Raw genomic sequence first — 17,924 nt, 5'->3', positions numbered from 1 at the left:
TTTTAAATGTTAGACAGTTTTGGTGATGCATTCTCTCTCTTCTTCAGCTCTGCTTTTTAACTTCTTCTCTTGTTTTCAATCCTTGATTTGTCCTGCATCAACAGCCTTCCCCTTTGTTGAAGTTTGTAGATAGTCCGAACGCTTTTACGATAGCATGAGAGGAAAAGAACAGGATACATTTTCTATGAGCTGCAGTGAGCAGCTTCTGCTCAAAGCAGATATTACAATGCATGGAATATTTTGCTACAGAAATTATAATTACTGAGGATTTATGGCCCTGGGCTTCTTTTATTCTTGTTTGTATAGAAAGTGCACACACAAGACAACTGAACAGTTTCTGGTATAAATAGGCACAGCTGAAACTCCTTATATCTTAGAGGCATCGGCTGTAACTCGGCTTAAGGCCACGGCAGTCTTTGATCCAGATGGACGACCTAATTGCTTGCAAATGAAATCCCCAGCAGAGAGGAGTTTCGCCAGATCCACATTGGTTCTCACGCCAAGCCCATGAAGCATGTAGACAACATCTTCAGTAGCAACATTGCCTGATGCTCCTTTAGCATATGGGCATCCACCTAAACCCGCAACAGACGAGTCCACTACGCTAATCCCCATCTGTTCAGAATGCGAAAGAGAGTTGTAGAGACAGATCAGATACATGACGGCAAATAAAAACATAAAGACAAATTTTAAAGAAGTTGTGTTGGATGCAAGTATACACATCCTCGACATATGGGGATTAGCATTTTAGTCCACCGCGCTAATCCATTTTAGTCAAATGATTACTTGCACAAGCATATTTGCATATATTTAGTTGGCCAGATTAGACTATCTGTTCCATCAAGATGCAACTGTACAGTTTTCCGGTGTGAAGAGTACAACATATCACAAGCAGTCCGATAGTAGGCTTCCCTAAATACAGTGCTGCCACAACAAGGTTCTGAGTAATCCAATGCTTACCTGGAGAGACACCAAAATATTGGGAAGAGATTGCCCATAAGTATCATGGAAGTGGATAGCAAGCTTCTCAACGGGAACAACAGCCATTACAGCTTCAAGCATGAGAGCAACAGTCCCTGTATCAAATAGATATGAACACAAGGACAGGAAAAAAAAAAAAAGACATGACCAAACTGGGGGACTTAACGCGTCATCTTTTTCTTCCCGGTTGCAGAGCAAGGTCAGACAATTTATTTTTTTTATCACAAGTTCAACAAAATTTTTGAAAAACAAAAAAACATAGTTCAAATACATTGCAATAAAAGTCACTAGGTACACTCTAAGTGATGCGGGAACTGAAATGAAAAAGAGGAACTAAGGAGGTTAAACTAGGATATAACAAAGTAAAAACGTTACCAGGTGTACCAACACCGATTGTATCACCAAGGGATATTTCAAAGCAACCCATGTCATGAAGTTCTTTGGCCACATATGCTACTTTTGAAGGATGTATTGATCCTTCCTCAGGACACCCAATAACACATGATACATACCTATCAAAGTTCACAAACAATTCATTTATTCAGAACTGGATGAAGGCTATAATATTCAATCTTTTGTTTTCCAAATAAGCATTAAAATGCAAGTACCTACAGAGACAGTTATGCCAATATGCCATAAAATATGCATTAGCACTTAGTGTACATGTATTCTGCGACATTACTAAACTGGTACAGCGCCCATTCAAATTTTAGGAAGCAATTTATTGTGCCTAGATTGGAAGATCGTGACAACTTATACAAGTTCATGATCATGGAACCTCAAACTTTTTATTGATTAGAATATCAATCATGGTGCTAATAAAACATCCAATAAGAAACAAAAAACTACGCAGCAACCAGCATCTTATTTCCGAACACTGGTTTAAATGACTATCGCAGAAAACAAACTAGAAACACATCCCAGTAATTGGGATTGAGAAAAGACAAAGGATAACCCTTATATATATTCATGTACACTAAAATTATCTTATCAAATTATTATGACTTCATTTTCTTTGATCAAATTGAGAGCACAATAATTAGTTGATAATGTACCAGTCAATCAGTAGTTTTCCCATCCACTCTCAATGCAGACAGTACAAATTAACCTCCCAAAAAAACACAAGTAGGGCAGAGAATTCATGGAATAGGATAGAGACATACCCACGAACAGGAATTGAGAGCTCTTTAGCAGCATGAGTTACAGCACGATAACGAGCAAGACTTTCTTCGATGCTACAATTGATGTTTGACTTTGAAAATGACTCAGAAGCTGATGCAAAAACAGCAACTTCCTTAGCACCAGCTGCAACAGCTGCTTCAAATCCCTAGGAAAAGTCACAGTACATCAGAAGATTACTCCAGGACCAATATGATATTGCCAGAACTCTTGCAGATGTACAAGGGGTACCCACTTTTAAATTAGGTGTCAGAACAGGCAACCTGGAGGCCTCTAAACCATGAACTGCTTCCATTACATCTCTTGCATCTGCTAACTATAAGCAGGCAACAAAACAAGAGGAAAAGAAGGTCAATGAATAACAGGAAGGCAAGAAATATTCAAGTTGAAATTGAATATAAATAAACTATAACCAGACTCGAGGAAGAGAGAGAGAAGGGTCATGGCTTTTGAGCTACAATCAAAGAGCACAGTCACAAAAACAAAATTATTTGTTTATTGAAGACAAAGTAGATGTTTCTAGAGGATAATGTTTGTCTTAAAACAGTCAAATGTATACCCAAATAAAACAACAACGGCGTTGTTAAGAACCATTAATGCAGCTGGCATCAAACTACAGCGCCCCCCCCCCCCCCCCCAACAACTCTCCCTTGCCCCTCTCTTTACTCATTGTCTCTCCATCTATTTCCCAATTGTAATTCCACCTGTGATCCATGACTTCGTCTCACAAAGGAGCAATATCATTTGCAAGGGGACTCTACACTAGATGCTTCATGCCAATAAACATGAGATAACCATGCCAATAACCAATGTTGGTGTAGTAAGATTCAGACACAAGTGCATGCTTGCAAAAAGATAATATTATAAACTGAATAATCACAGCTTGCTGATAACAGCCAATTAATTTTTAGTTTATTTTTGCAATGGTAAGTAGACAAAATAACTGGTAAAGACTATGTGCAACTTGGTGGCAGTAAACAAACTAAGGCAATCACAACCTGTTGGAGTCTGGTACAAAAGCAGAGGTAAAGCTTTCATCACCTTAAAAGAAAGTCAAAACTTGAAGAAGCTGGTTGATGCCAGCAATTCGCACAAGTATTTTCCTTATTAACAATCTCTATGACTGCTTATATTCAATTTGTTTTTTATGTAGACAAGTACTCTATGCTTATTACCGATTGATCAATAAACACCACATGAATCTGCTTCAATTGCACTATAAAACATTGACAAATAAGATAACTTGAAGTTACAATCAAAACCTAATCAAATTACCTGAGGTACCCATTTGGGCGAAACAAAACTTGTGGCCTCAACAACTGGCAACCCAGAAGATACTAGTCTATGAATCAATTCAACCTTTACATCTGTAGGCACGATATTTTTCTCATTTTGCAGTCCATCTCTTGGACCAACTTCCACAATCTTCACAAACTTTGGTATACCTTTCAAGAACTGCTTTTCCAAATAAAAGATAAAAAATCATGATTACAAGTTACAGGAAATTTAAATGGTGGACCATCAGACAAATGCAACTGCCTTAAAAAATGAACACGTGAACTTTATCTATTTTACCAACAATAATGACTACAATCATTTAAGGTCAAGATATTTAACAAAATTACAGTTCTGTTTCAGATATGAAATCACCTTATTTGTAATACCCCGTATGTCTTTGTCATTGGATTTGGAACTATATTGATGATCTGGAAAATAGCGTGAATCACAACTACTTCCAGACACCATATTTTTGCTGCCTGAGCTCATAGTCCTTCGATTTCCTTGGCACGGATCTCTTGTATGTCTTTTCCAAGGAAAAGTCTCTCTTGTATACTCATAATCTTCCCTGCAAAGTGCAAACAACGTTGACCTTTTAAATGAAATTATGTGAGAAAAATTACTACAAGGGTAGCTTAATAAAGTAGAAAATTCAGTTTTCTCTATTTTCAGTACCACCCAATGCAGAAAATTAGTTTTTATTTCTTGACATCATTATTATAATAAAGTAGAAAACTGAGCATCGAATGGAAGCTATCAAAGAGGCATTATATTTTGAGAAAATGCCTAATCTAGGGGCAGGAAAAATTGGTATTGCAGCTACCCATCTTCCTTCCAAACTCTATAATAAAACCCCCGCATTGTGTGATTATAAAAAAGGTAATCGTTCTTCCACATCCACAGGATCTTGTGCTATACAAAGTTTAATCATGGATTAGCACTTACTCGCAACTGTTGGATGAGCTGCAAATCCTTCCCTCAATCCAGCAATGTCCCATTCCAATATCATCAGCCCGGGGTCGGCAAGCACCAGATGAGAACCTTTGAATTCGCTCAATAGTATTCATGCTAGGCAACTTGTCAAAACCAAGCGGCTCTTCTAGACTCGACATTGCTGAAATAGATGCAAATGGAGGAGGAGCTGCAATTCAGGCACAGAACAGCTCAGTACTCTTCAATAAAACCTTATTAACTGGATAATTAAATTTTGGAATAATCAAAGGCAGGAAGAACAGACAGGACATCACCATTGAAATCCAACACAGCTAACACAATGTTTTTGTGCTGGATTCACCAACATACAGTTATAAAATTATCTTCAGATAAGTTCATCAAAAACCATAAAAAAGTTGTATATTGTTAATGCAATAGAAAATTCCAAACAGTTAGTTTAATTGTTCTTCTATGTCGATGTGAATAATTCACAACTGCCTCAGTAAAATGCACCAGAAAAACTTCAAATTCTTGGCAAGCAATACAAATAACACTGGTTCAAAAGATTAAGCAAAGCATTCAAAACTTCAAGAAAACATCATCTTAATTAAAAGCAAACTATGCTTGATAAAACAAAAGAATTCAATCAATCAAAAGCTTGAAAACAAATTGAACATCAACTCTTCCGTAAAAATCCAAAATTTCTTAGCAAGAAACCACGAACAGTGTTTATTTTCTTAAAAAAAAAAACAGACACCATTAAAAATTCACGTTTGCTTCTGTTTTAGTTCCTTCGGTGAGGAAAATAAACCAAAATGGAGTCAAATTGACCAAACAAGACAGAATTGAATTCCTATCAAAGCTTCAATTTTTTTCTTTTGTCTACAATTCCTTTCCTCGAGTTTCTTGGAAACCAAACAGAAGGTATGCAGAACCAAACAATAAAACAGAGAAAGAAGGAAAGCAGACCTGAATTACAGAGAGAAATTGGAAAGGAAAAAAGCCTAGGGTTTCTGAGAAGACAGGGAAACCCTAAAATTTGGGGATTAGAAGGGATTGTAATAAGTTTTTTTTTCCCAGGAATGCGGGAAGGTTAGATAGCACAGAGAAGTTAAACACAACCACGTGAAGGAGTTGTTTACTAACCTTCTAGTTCTCTTCCTTCGTTAACTTGTTTGGTGGGAAGACAAAAAAAAAATATATATATATATATATATATATATATAAAATTAAATTGATTTTCCTCTTTTTTTTCCCCTTTTGTTATGGGTTACAGAGATATTTGAAAACGAGAGAGAGAGGGGGAGGAAGCAGAGAGAGGGTAGTTGGAGGTAGTTTTTTTGTTGGGTATCCGGTCTTTTTCTTCTATTTTTCTTATTTTATATTTTTATTTTTATTGTTGCTTTCAATGGTGGAGGATTTCACTCTAAGCAAATTCCTTTTTTTTTATTACTAATTGAATTAAATTTTTTATATACTTCTTTACCAGAAATCTAGGTTACTATTTGATGATAATGGTTAAAAAAAATGTTGTATAAATTTAAGCTTTATTTAATTTTTTTTATGCTCGGTTTAATTTTTTTGTAATTCGATTTCATTTTATAGTCCAACCTAGTTTATTTTAGGCCTGATTAAATTTTTTTAAGCTTGGTTTGACTATGATTAAACCAAACATAGTGAGAGATTCATTTTAATCTAATCAGATAGAGTTTATATTGGATCAATTTGATATTTTTAAAGCTCGGTTTTATCATAATCAAACCTGTCATGAGCTCGATTTAACTCATTTTAGGTTTGGTTGAGTTGGACAATTTGATCCCCTCCTTCTCTTTCTTTTTTTTATTTTTTCATTCTCTTTAGTTTATTATTATTATTATTATTATTATTGATATAAACAACTTATATATATATAAAAAAAGTCATGTTACTCAGACCATATTTTTATTTACGCTTCACCTATGTCTTCTAGCTATTACGACATAATGGATGTAGAGGGCTACACCTGTATCAACTATCTATAATTCAGAATGAGCTACTTCTATATTCTTCTTAAAATAAGCTATGTAAATAGGGTAAAAATAAGCAGAGAGGGATTAATCTTCCTATACACAACTACGTATTTGATGTCTGCAATTACTCTTTTTATATATATATAATTTTTTAATATTATTACATTAAAATCACAAAAAAAAATTATTAAAAAAATTAATTTAATATTTTTAAAGCTAAAAGCACCAAAAAAGCAAAAATAAAAGCAAAAACGAAATCACTTCTATCACATATAATATTATGATTATAATTATTTTTTAAAATATTTTTTATTTAAAAATATACTGAAATAATATTTTTTTTATTTTAATTTTTTTATATATATCAGCATATATCAAATATGGAAATAAAAAAAATTAGTTTATTATCAAGTAAAAAAAAAGGCATTTATTAAAACTGCTAGGTGGATGTTTTTGTGGCGGGGGAGGGGGGGGGGGCTCCACAGCCGTAGCTTTCTGGGGAGGGGGGGGGGGCTCCACAGCCGTAGCTTTCTCTCACAGCTGCCAGCAGCCCACCAAACCATAATTAATTTGGGCATTTAAATATTCACAGCCGGAACCAGAATTAATAGTCCCAGTGTGGACGGAGAGGTGATGACCACATTTTACACGTACACGTTGCTCGAGCTTCTAGAACTTCTAACATTCCAGTACCTGTCCCCAGCCTTTGTCGTCGAGTGGCGACCACTGGCATGCGAGAGGAGGAGCTCAATTTCTTTTTTAAGTGAATCTCCAAGGATGAAATATATGAAAAGTTAAAAAAAAAAACTTAATTTTTCCATGCTTATTTTTTATATTTTAAGAAGAATAATAAATAAAATGTCAAAATATTATTTCTAAAAATATTATTCCTTCCTATATATTTTGAGAAAAAGTTAAAACTATACAAAATACTATTAATTATAATGGTGTTTTTTTTTACTATTTTTTTAAAATAAATATATACTTTTTTATTTTATATGAGATTATCTTGATCTTATAATCCATATCATGAGTTCGACGAGTTCACTTAAGTTGATTAGAATCGTTTTTTAATTGATTTTTTAAAATTTTATTATTTATTATTAAATTAATTAAAAATAACTCGAGTTGTTTTTAAACCTGTCAAGTCAACTAAATTATGTCATATTATTAAAAAAGTTGTGTATTGAATATATTAAAATATAATTAATTCTTTTAAATAACTTTTTATTATTAGAATATCTACAAACAAAAAGTATATATATTTATTCGATTTAAAAATCAATATTACACTTTTCTAAATAGCATCTCTCCTTAAATGCATGTTTTAAGTGTACATATTACTAACCATCTAGGTAGTGACACAGTGGTAAGAACTTGAGACTAAAAGGTTTGTTTCCTCTGTAATCTCGGATTCAACTTCTATGGTTGCTCATATGATGGCTATTAGAGGTTTACATGGTCGTTAATTTCAGGGCCTATAGAATTAGTCGAGGTATGCACAAGCTGGCCCGGACACCCACATTAATTTTTTTTTAAAAAAAAATATACAGATTACTAAAACAGTATAAATCAAGGAGAATAAAGAAACAAAGAAAAAAATCGAGGTTCATGAAATGGAAAATACCACGTTTGTGAGCAGAAATGATATGGTTGACCTAACATTCCACTCTTTAGAGGCTGGGGCGTGGGAGGTCGTTGAAGAAGTGAACAGAATGGTTGATATTTGATAGTGAGAGGCTTGTATAGCAGATAACAACATTGCTATGTTTCTACGCATAAGAAGATTGATCAAAGATGAAGAAAAGCACCCATTAATTGATGAAATTACTCGAAGATAAGAACGATAGGGTTAACGACCAAATCTAGCCTTAAAATGGAAGGGACGATGACATGCAAAAATACAAAACTCCATGAAAGTGATGATCAACTAGACTGCAAGCAAAGCGTTGATGATTTGTACTTCCTATAACAAGAGACTTTTGAGAACGTCTTCGATTCAAAATAACATTTACTTGGGAAGTGGTTTTTGAAGCCACTTTTCATGAAACAAATAAGGTTTTAGAAAGCGTTTCCAAACAAAATTGCATACGTGTTCTTAAAAACTAGAATTTTTTTTATTTTTTTATACGTTAATATTAAAAATAAATTTTAAAAAAATAATAAAAAATTATTAACATATATATCCGGTAAAAAACTATTTAAAAAAACAATCACTACAGTATACGAAACACGAAACGTGCAGAATATTTAATAAAATCATGTGATAAAATCCTTAAAGAGTAGATCCGAGGGGGGAGAAGTAGATTTGAGTTGGTGGACTTCTCATTTGATAAAATCCTTAAAAAGGTGTGCTCGTTTTGTTTTTCCCATGATTATTTTTGCGAACACGAGTTTCTTCATCATGTGACTGAATGAAATTCTCCGAGCACTCTGTAGGCATTGAAAATCAATTACTTACACCCAGTGACGGAAATAGAAAATAAAATTAAGAGGGATCAAGATTTTAATTACTTTACTATTTAAATTAAAATTATACATATTATAAAGGGAGGGGCTGGAAAAAAAATTCCTTGAAGGGACCGGGGCTCCTGCTAGCTTCTCTCTGACTCTGCCCCTGCTTACACGTCGGTGGAATGTAAAAGATTATCTTTCCCAAGATAGATCTTAAAAGGACGACTTGGATTCGATTTTTTCATGTAAGATTGTAAGTAACATTCATGAGAATCATACTGCTAGATGTTCATTATAATTAAATACTTTTTTTTATAAGAATATTGAAAAATTATTTATTGTCTTCTAATTACCTCCCTATACATGTATGTATAATCACGTCACCTGAGGATCAGGAAAACAGAAGTTACCAAGATATAAAAAGGCCAAAATCAGTAGAAAACACTCTTTTAGCCCAGTGATCTTTTGGGTCCCCAGGCCCAACCTGTTTTTGGGTATCAAGCCCAACCAAAGTAGAAAAATTAAGATTAAAAAATAAAAATAAAAACGGACAGCAGAGAGCCATCAAAAACCCTTGTTATTCTCCATAAAAAAACCCTTGTTATTATTTGGGGAAAAAAAAAATGAATAGAGAAGAAAAGGAAGAAGAAGAAGAGATAGTTTGCCTAGACGCGTCTTTCTTCATCAATGACAAGTAAACAACTACTACTCTCTCTTTAGCTCACCCCCCCTCTAAAGTTTTGTTCTGTCTCTTATACAATGTATAATTTATTTTATGTGCAGTTACCGGTTAACCACGTTCACATTCGGTTCTCAAGTTATTGAGCTCCTTTGTCTTCATTCTGCTTCAAGTGAGTTCCTTTTTCAATAAATTTGATGCAAAATAAACACAACCCACGTCTCTTTTTTCATTTGTACTGTTGCCTGATTTTATTTATTTTTTGTTTAAAATGTTTGTATGCTTGTCTGTGACCCAAAGATTTGAATTTAGTTAATATTTGTATCGAAAGACCTCATTTTTAAAGTTCAATAAGTCCATTTTACTGGTTGCAACTTGGACTGATGTTATCTGGTTGCTATCTGCTAGTTGCTATTGGTTTTTTTCGCTAAACCCCTTAAACTAAATCATCCATCTTGAAAGAAGCGGATTAAGGACTTGCTAGTACCCGTTTGCTGTTTGATTTTATCAGTCTGTTAACGGTCAGTTGGTATTTTTAAATGGGGCCAAGATGGAAAGGAAAAGGTGCAGAAAGAAAAGCTCTCGCAGATCCCATGGCAATGATAGTTTACCAGCTTCAATCTTCTCTTATTCAATCAAATTCTGGCAGGTCGCTCTCTGGATGTGTTGTGCTTCTTGCGGTCCGTGCAAAAAAGACTGAACTTTTCGCTTGTGCATGTTTTGGAAGACCCCTTATTACAGCTGAGAAGGGTAATCAATGGTTTCAATTGGGTTTTGAGGAAGCATTTTAGTAGGGCTGTTGTTTAAATTGCCTCAAGATTGTTGTTGAAGATAATTGTGTAAACAATGAGTTATTTCCTTGATTTTTGCAAGGCATACTCTCATTTTCGGATGTAAAATTGGGTTGTGAAGTCAGGATCCCGGTATGGCACAGACTTTGTCACCTATCATCACCACCATCTCTGCGTGTGATTGTTTTATCAGAAGGAGATGGTGACATGAATGGGAGATTGAGGGGTGGTGTGATTTTCATTGCGCGCTGAGACTTTGTAGAAGCGTTGCAAAGGCATTATTGGTTCTCATCACCAATAAAAATGGTCATGGAACTGTCTTGCCATCTTGTTTGAGAGATGCTCCATTGAGGAATGTGCCATAACAAGATGGAGTCAACAAATAACAATCAGAAAGCTGCTGAAGATGGAAGCACAAGTCCTACGGAGCAAGTTTTATAAGGACCCTTTGGGAGGCTAATGATTTTGCTCTTTATGGGAGAAGAATCTCTCAGCTTTGAAGGTTGTAAGAGAAAGGTCAGTAGTCTTTGCTCGCCCATGAAGGATGCATGGTTTGTTACATGATTAGAGCTGGTGGAGCTGGTGCCAAGAAGGAATGAATTGTGCACTCAAATCCCTCTTCAGAGTTTTAGTGTGATTTTGGGAAATGTTAGTTACTTTTTTTTTGTCACCTTGAAATATTGGCCAATATGGGATCATCTTACATTTCAGACCAAGTTTTTGCTGACTTTTGTGAAACTGCTTTATTTATCTTCAAATTTTCTATGCTTTCCTGATCACATTCATACAGCAAGTAATTCCGTATGCCATGTAGTTTTTGCATGTCAACAACCAATTTGTTATGATTGTGCACGTATACATGCTTAGACACTGATGAATTCAAGAAATGTTCACTTTTATTTCTGCTGGGGTTTTCGGTCAAATTTCAAATGAGAAGTTCCTCAAATTTTACACTAACTATTTGCGAGGCAGCTGATTTTGATTTGACTGGGCAACTTGTATGGCCTGGTGCCCTGCTTTTGAATGATTATCTTGCAAAAAATGCTGAGATGCTTCAAGGATGTTCTATTATTGAGCTGGGCTCTGGTGTAGGTGAGTGATTAGTCTAAGCTATTTTTTCTTTCCTTCTCTTTTTTTTGAAATTCCTATTTGTGCTTCATAATTTACTGATTCTGGGAAACCAAGTTATTGCAAACAAGTTGAATCTATATTCTTGTTTGAAACCAAAGTATTGCTAACAAGACAGGAGCTATGCCCCATGTTGATTTTCTAGACAAGTCAAATTGAGAGAGGCTTTGCAATTAATTGATAGATTGGCCATACTGCATTTTTCTTTCTTCGGGCAATAAATCTACTTCTAGTATTCAAAGAACTGTTTTTCTATAGTCGCATCACGCAAACAATCCTTTTTAGACATTCCCCTGTCCAAAATTTTTGTTGTTTTCCATAATTTCTATTTTTCCCTACATTAAAAAATTTAGTTTTGAAAACCCAATTTCAGTTTCTTATCTAATTGTGATGTGATTGATTTTTCGTGAAATGCAGGAGTTACTGGAATACTTTGCAGCAGATTTTGCCCTCAACTTCTGTTAACTGACCACAATGATGAAGTGCTTAAGGCAAGGTTGCAGGATTAATATAGAATGTTAAACTATAAAAGTTTATTTATCTAATGTTGTATTGTGATGATTTATATTGTTTATTCATTTGCAGATCCTGAAGAAAAATATAGAGCTCTGTGCATCTTCTGAGAATTCAAATTGTTGTGCTGGTAAAAGGGAAAAACAAAAAACGCAAAATGTGGGCAGATGTTCATTTTCAGACACACTGACATCTTTCTTCTACATGCAGAGCTTGTGGCTGAGAAGTTAGAGTGGGGCAATTCTGATCATATTGATCAGATTTTACAAAGATATTCAAGGGGATTTGATCTGATTCTTGGAGCTGACATTTATATCCTTGTTGCTTTTCTCCTATCGTTTTCTAGAAAAATAGCAATCAGTTTTAAAAAACTAGTCTGTTCAACTGTTGATGATTTAAAAAGGGATTGGATGGGCATCATTTTGCCTTCAGTCAAACATCTGATTTGCATGTTAACATGGTGCTATCTCAGCCTATCTGGTATCAGTATGTTGTAAATTCTCTTTTGTTATTGATGCTTAATTTGGCATGGGCAATGTGACCAGCCCTGAATTTATTAGTAGTTACTGTGGTGTGTCTTCACATATGTAGTATGAGTATTATGGATGGTCCCTCAATGAGGCCAAATTTTTGAAAGAGAAATAATTGTAATTACCAATGTAGCTGGTTAAATAGTTTTTTTCCCCTTCTTCCATGTAATCTGCTGTGAGTTATATATTCATAAGGAAATCCCTTAACAACATGTAAGCTTTCAGCAGTCAAGTGTTCCTTTGCTTTTTGATACAGTGGAACGTCTACTTCATGTTCGGGGACGACAATGCAAATTCATACTGGCTTATGTATCCCGAGCTAAGACGTAGGTATCAATTTGTGGAAGTTGCTATATTTTCTGGATTTGCTTGCCTTATAAATAATGTTCTTTTTATTTTTGGATTGTGCTGTGGAGAAAATACAAATAACTTGGAAGAATTTCATACAATGAAGCATAAACCAGTGTTTCCTATATTTTCATTTGAGCAGTTACTTCGAATATGCCCAACAAGAGTCATGTTTTTATTTTGTTGTCGGCATTTTTACATTACTTCTATCTTATGTCATGGAGTTTCTTAAATTGTCTGCTTCTAACTTGCTTAATGTAACATATATCTTTCCCTAGTTTGTTCAAGAGTTACTAAGTATCATTATATGCCAGGGCTTTTCTTTGCAATGCATATTGTTATGATCATTTTTATATGGCTGCTTTTTTGTTTCTGTGCAGCATGGATTCATTGATTATGAAACAAGCTGCTGAGCATGGAATGAGGATGGTTGAGGTTACTGGGACTCGTTCTGTGGTTGGAAATCTTGAAGGAGTCATATTTGAGGTTGCCCTACAATAAAATCATCAAACGTGTTCAGTTGCGAACTTGAATATTGAGGGACAATGCAAGGCTGGGAATACTTGGAGAATCTTGTATGCACATAGCAAATGACTAAAATAATGACAATGAACTGTAAGAATCATAAACTGAAAACCTCTTAGGCAAAGCTAGGTGTGCATGTTTCCTCTGTAATGCACTGTCTTCAGAATCAGGATTCATCCTGGACGTTTCTTTGTTTTTGAAAGCTCACATTGAATCAAACTAAAGTTAGACAGCGACGGGGAGGATGTAATTTGTACTGCTGTTTATCGAGGCTAGTAATGGTGCAGTATTCTTTGTCCCTGCTGATCATTTTGAAATTTGATTTCCATGATGCCATTGAAGGGAGATATTTCTTGGATGGATCATCTGCGATTCAGCTCTTAATTGCTACGAGGTCCAAAAATCATGCCCTTCATACGTATCCGTGGTTGTTTAATGATCTCTATCCTGATTAAAACACCAATTATAAACTCTTAACTATCATGTTTGGATTTTGTTATAATAGAAAATAAAGACTGTCAAATTTTTCAGTGTTATAAGAGAAAATAAGGACAATTTTCCAAATTCAACGCTCTCAGATTCTTCGAACTTTTGCAGCACGTGTAAGAGACCGAAATTTATGATTTTATGGTCAAAATCAAGGGAGGTCCGTAACTCGTGCATGCGGGACTCATTGACAAACAAACCATCCAATTTCAGCATCTCACGCCATAGAATGCTTTGCTTTTACAAAATTAGCGTAATTCCCACCAGAGACCAGAAAATGAAACACTGAGCTCTGTATCTGTGATATAGCATAATTTCGCAATTGATAAATATCATTCAATGGAGTTCCAATATATAATTTCGCCATCAAATTCTATAAATAAAAACAGCAAAAATGCAATGAATTGCCACAGGGATCACTCATACAGAAGAATAACACGTCTTTCATTTTCAATCTTCAATTTTCCATTATTCTAAACCATGGGATGTAGGACTCCAGAAAAGAATGGTCATTCCAGTCTTCATGAATCGTATTTATCAGATGTCTTCAAAGAGTCTTCAAGAATCCCTGTCTCTTTTATGTTTCTTCGGACTTCCTGGATTTGAGAATTTCACAGGCGAAATTCTTTAAGCTGCTTCAACCATCTGTCTTCACATCACGCAACTTGTTTTACCATTCTCTTCCAAATGGTTATATGCAGCAGGGAATAAAGCTGCACCTGCTGATGGAAGTGTGGCCACACAATCAGCCACTTTTAAGGCAATTCATCTATGACAGAAGATGAGTTCTTCAACTTCATGCCTTTTCCATATGCAGCAATGAGTAAAGCCTCAGCTCTTCCTGCAAATATGAGATGATGTGAAATAAGTCCTAATTATGCAAAGGAGATCTAGCACAAGTTCAATAAAAAAAAAGTCATTTTTCTCTGATAGTAGTAATTGAGGCTTCTTTAACAAGTAAAAAATGATATTAGTAACTGCTTGGGGGTATGCTAGTGATATAAAAGGAAGCTTCTTTAACAAGGAGCATTTTGTCGTTTTGGCACAACAGACAACTAAAAGAGCATCGCAGGCTTGTTGGTGGAATCCATGAAATGGCAATATAATTCAGGAGACATCTACCATGATCTTTTTTCCTTTCTAGCAAGGGACTCAATGATGGAAATAATGTTGATGCGATTCTTCGGCTATCATCCTGTCAAAATCCAGCATTCACATAAAAGAAACTATCAGACTTAACATAAAACACAAGAGCTGGTAAGAACAAGCAAGAAAAACCACATCCTTCCATATAGTGGCTGAGGCCAGAAATTAAATAAGCCTTGCATTTTTTTTTCACTTAAAAAGACAACTCCATGGTCAGGTCTGCATTATAATTTTACTCAATAAATTTCCTGGAAGATTATAAGAAAAGTTCTGCATAAAATTTTGAAACCACCTTAGATAAGTTACGAAAAGAATTACTACAGTGTGAATTAAAAAACACTAGAACCTTGGTACACCTGCACCTTAGATAAGTTAGGAAAAGAATTACTACAGCGTGAATTAAAAAACACACAGACCTTAGTACACCTGCCTCCAGCAAGTTCAAGATCACTCTTCCATGTCATAGATGGTACTGGAACTACAGAGAACCCTGAGGCAACTAACACCCCTATCCATAATCCATAACCAAATCCTCCACTCCACCACCCCTTCATTTAAGAACAAGAAAATATTTCAGTGTTGGATCCTTCCTCATTCCTTATCATTTTCTTTTCAGGGTTATGTCAAACCAGGTAAACATTGCTAATGATGTTATCTCAGAGATGAAGTTACACTGAGCAGAACAAAGTTTTGTAAGCAGAAAGAAAGAAACAGATGCCATTTAATAAAGAATACCAAGCTCCATACATATCTAAGGAGTCATACTAACCTGTTTCCCATCTTGTGGGAATGGGGTTGATTGTTCTACATATGCAGTAGTTCCTGAAATAAGAGAAGTGTGGTTTGTCCAACTTTCTCAATGATGGAAACAAAAAATCAGTAGAAAAATGTAACTAAGACACATAAGCATCAGAACCACATATAAATAATACCAAATTTGGGTATACTGGAAAAGGAATCTTTATAAAAAGGTTGGTTATGCTCCTACCAAAGGGAGCATGTAGAGACATTAAATGCCAACAACTACAATATCTAATTGATCTGTAGTTTTAGTTCCATATAGATCATAAATTCAAACTGGTATTTCAAGTGTAAATAATTTATGTTAATTCTTTATATTAACTCATGATTTTAATTCAAAAATTTCAGATAAAATCATGGCAACTATCATTTTATGATTTATTCATTAAGTTACTAAGGAAACATTGCCTTCAAAAGTCTCACATTCGCCCATTGTCCCAAAATCAACCATATCTCACAACTTGGATTTTTCATATCAAGTTCTGTAAGGCCCTTTCCCTTAATTTTATATTGAGGTTTCTGTATAGCAGTCAAGAGATGGGAATTGAGTCCACCTAGCCAAGGCCATTAAAGTAAAAAATAATCTAACAGCTGAAAAGTATTGTGAAACATAAAAACTCAACTCAACTAAGACTCAATCTGAAACAAATCGCAACTCATCTCGACTCAATTAGATAGACATTAATAATCTCGAACCGGTTGCAGTAGGCTGCGATGTTAGAAACATGAAATGTTCATAATAACAACAACATCAAGATGATGAAAACAATTATGGAGTATTGCCTCATTGCACCAAATAACAATTCCAACAACAATATAACAATTTTTTGCAAAAAAACTAGTCACGTACCAATCGGAGCATCAAAACTACGAATCAATTGAACAATAGACTTAACATCTAATCGCTTCCGAATTCCTTTTCCAACCATTACTTTCAAGTGAGGGGAATCAAACACCTACCAAACAAACCACCAATTAATACAAGACGTTATTATTATCCAAAGAAAATGTCAAACAACCATCTCAACCCAAATTATTATCCAAAGAAAGTGTAAAAAATCATCTCAAACCATAAACTTCGGCTATTATATGAGGCCCGCCTAAACATTATCATTATCCAAGGACAGTGTAAAAAAAACTTAAGCTATTATGCGAGATGATTTATTTTATTCTCTGACACAAAGTAACTTTAAAAAATATGTTCACCAAATTTCTTCAAAGCAACATTCTGTGTCAAAAACCAAAATGGTTCATCAAAGAAAAAAGGAATTACCTGAGCAGAGCAACCTGACTCATCGATTTTCAATAGTGCCAAAGCACCGGAAACATCAGGGTCAACACCAATAACCCAATTGGGACCCACATTATTCCGGGCCAAATCATCTCCGCCCAAATTTGTAGTCTCAGTCTCGTTAGGTAAAGGAAAAGTGAGAGAGTCTAACCAATTCTGTTTAAGTTGGGCAACATCGGCTACTTTTTCCCTAACCTTTACTCTGTTTCTTGAAAGTATGGTCTTTTTTAGAGGAAGAGGGGTTGAAGAGTTTGTAGTGCAGAAGGGTTTTAGGGTGGATAAAAAAGGGTTCAAGGGTTTGATGACGAGTCTTAAAAAGCGTGTGTTCATGAATTTGGGTTTTAGAGATTGCAGGTCTTGTGGTCTAATCTGGAGGGTTTCCATGCGATTGAATGGTTTGAGAGCAAGAAATTTGTGGCGTAAACGGAAGAGGCAGGTAAGTCCGAATGTTAAAGGTTCATTGTTGGATCCACTTTTTCTCCAACACAGCCCTGACCTGAGCCTCGAGGCTAGGGTCTCTTTGGTTTAGAGGTTGGACTGTAACTGTAGCTTTATCTGTGATGGAGGTGATGGTGGGAGACAAGATTTGTTGGCTTTTTTGTTGGAATTTTTTTTTTTAAAAAAAAATCCCCACCTCATCCTTCGTGCCATGTAATAAATGTTTGGCATTCGAGTGTGAGGCTCGGCGTCAGTAAACGGTAGTTAGCGAAGAAAAAAATATTAAACAATGAGAATATTTTTCTATTTATAAAGAATATTAAATTTAATGGGCAAATAACCTTGAATATTAAACTAGACTAAATAATAATACAATTTTTTCTTGAATAGTTTTTTTCTAAATAAACAATTACT

The 17,924-nt window shown here is 34.9% G+C and overlaps 3 protein-coding genes across 7 annotated transcripts; 1 reads left to right on the top strand and 2 right to left on the bottom strand.

The window, feature by feature from the left end:
- Window positions 1–155: 155 nt before the first annotated feature.
- Window positions 156–5,668, bottom strand: LOC133680438 (hydroxymethylglutaryl-CoA lyase, mitochondrial). Of its 2 annotated transcripts, none has more exons than XM_062103396.1 (9): window positions 5,518–5,668; window positions 4,384–4,579; window positions 3,811–4,006; window positions 3,436–3,615; window positions 2,396–2,476; window positions 2,145–2,308; window positions 1,357–1,493; window positions 961–1,076; window positions 156–615 (listed from the first exon to the last, which is right to left on the bottom strand). In XM_062103396.1, the coding sequence occupies exons 2-9, from the start codon at window positions 4,548–4,550 to the stop codon at window positions 367–369; spliced, it is 1,290 nt and encodes a 429-aa protein (XP_061959380.1). In that variant the 5' UTR covers window positions 4,551–4,579; window positions 5,518–5,668; the 3' UTR covers window positions 156–366. The 2 variants fall into 2 exon arrangements, with proteins under 2 accessions (XP_061959380.1, XP_061959379.1); XM_062103395.1 differs by lacking the exon at window positions 5,518–5,668 and adding an exon at window positions 5,341–5,511.
- Window positions 5,669–9,393: 3,725 nt separating this feature from the next.
- On the top strand, window positions 9,394–13,648 carry LOC133679193 (uncharacterized). Of its 3 annotated transcripts, none has more exons than XM_062101722.1 (7): window positions 9,394–9,528; window positions 9,618–9,685; window positions 11,277–11,396; window positions 11,850–11,923; window positions 12,018–12,075; window positions 12,156–12,801; window positions 13,204–13,648. In XM_062101722.1, exons 1-6 carry the CDS (start codon window positions 9,458–9,460, stop codon window positions 12,440–12,442), a joined length of 678 nt encoding a protein of 225 aa, XP_061957706.1. In that variant the 5' UTR covers window positions 9,394–9,457; the 3' UTR covers window positions 12,443–12,801; window positions 13,204–13,648. The 3 variants fall into 3 exon arrangements, with proteins under 3 accessions (XP_061957706.1, XP_061957707.1, XP_061957708.1); XM_062101723.1 differs by having other exon boundaries at window positions 12,156–12,805; XM_062101724.1 differs by lacking the exon at window positions 13,204–13,648 and having other exon boundaries at window positions 11,850–11,928; window positions 12,156–12,247.
- A 492-nt stretch (window positions 13,649–14,140) lies between these two features.
- LOC133680488 (Holliday junction resolvase MOC1, chloroplastic-like) lies at window positions 14,141–17,733 on the bottom strand. 2 transcript variants are annotated; one of them, XM_062103473.1, is made up of 6 exons: window positions 17,055–17,729; window positions 16,632–16,737; window positions 15,750–15,802; window positions 15,397–15,528; window positions 14,957–15,029; window positions 14,141–14,675 (listed from the first exon to the last, which is right to left on the bottom strand). In XM_062103473.1, the coding sequence occupies exons 1-6, from the start codon at window positions 17,454–17,456 to the stop codon at window positions 14,590–14,592; spliced, it is 852 nt and encodes a 283-aa protein (XP_061959457.1). In that variant the 5' UTR covers window positions 17,457–17,729; the 3' UTR covers window positions 14,141–14,589. The 2 variants fall into 2 exon arrangements, with proteins under 2 accessions (XP_061959457.1, XP_061959456.1); XM_062103472.1 differs by having other exon boundaries at window positions 14,638–15,029; window positions 17,055–17,733.
- Window positions 17,734–17,924: the final 191 nt, after the last annotated feature.

Source organism: Populus nigra, chromosome 19 (assembly GCF_951802175.1).
Source record: "Populus nigra chromosome 19, ddPopNigr1.1, whole genome shotgun sequence".
Taxonomy (NCBI): domain Eukaryota; kingdom Viridiplantae; phylum Streptophyta; class Magnoliopsida; order Malpighiales; family Salicaceae; genus Populus; species Populus nigra.
The sequence above is the reverse complement of the archived record's forward strand: the minus strand, read 5'-3'. Positions and strand labels throughout refer to the sequence as shown.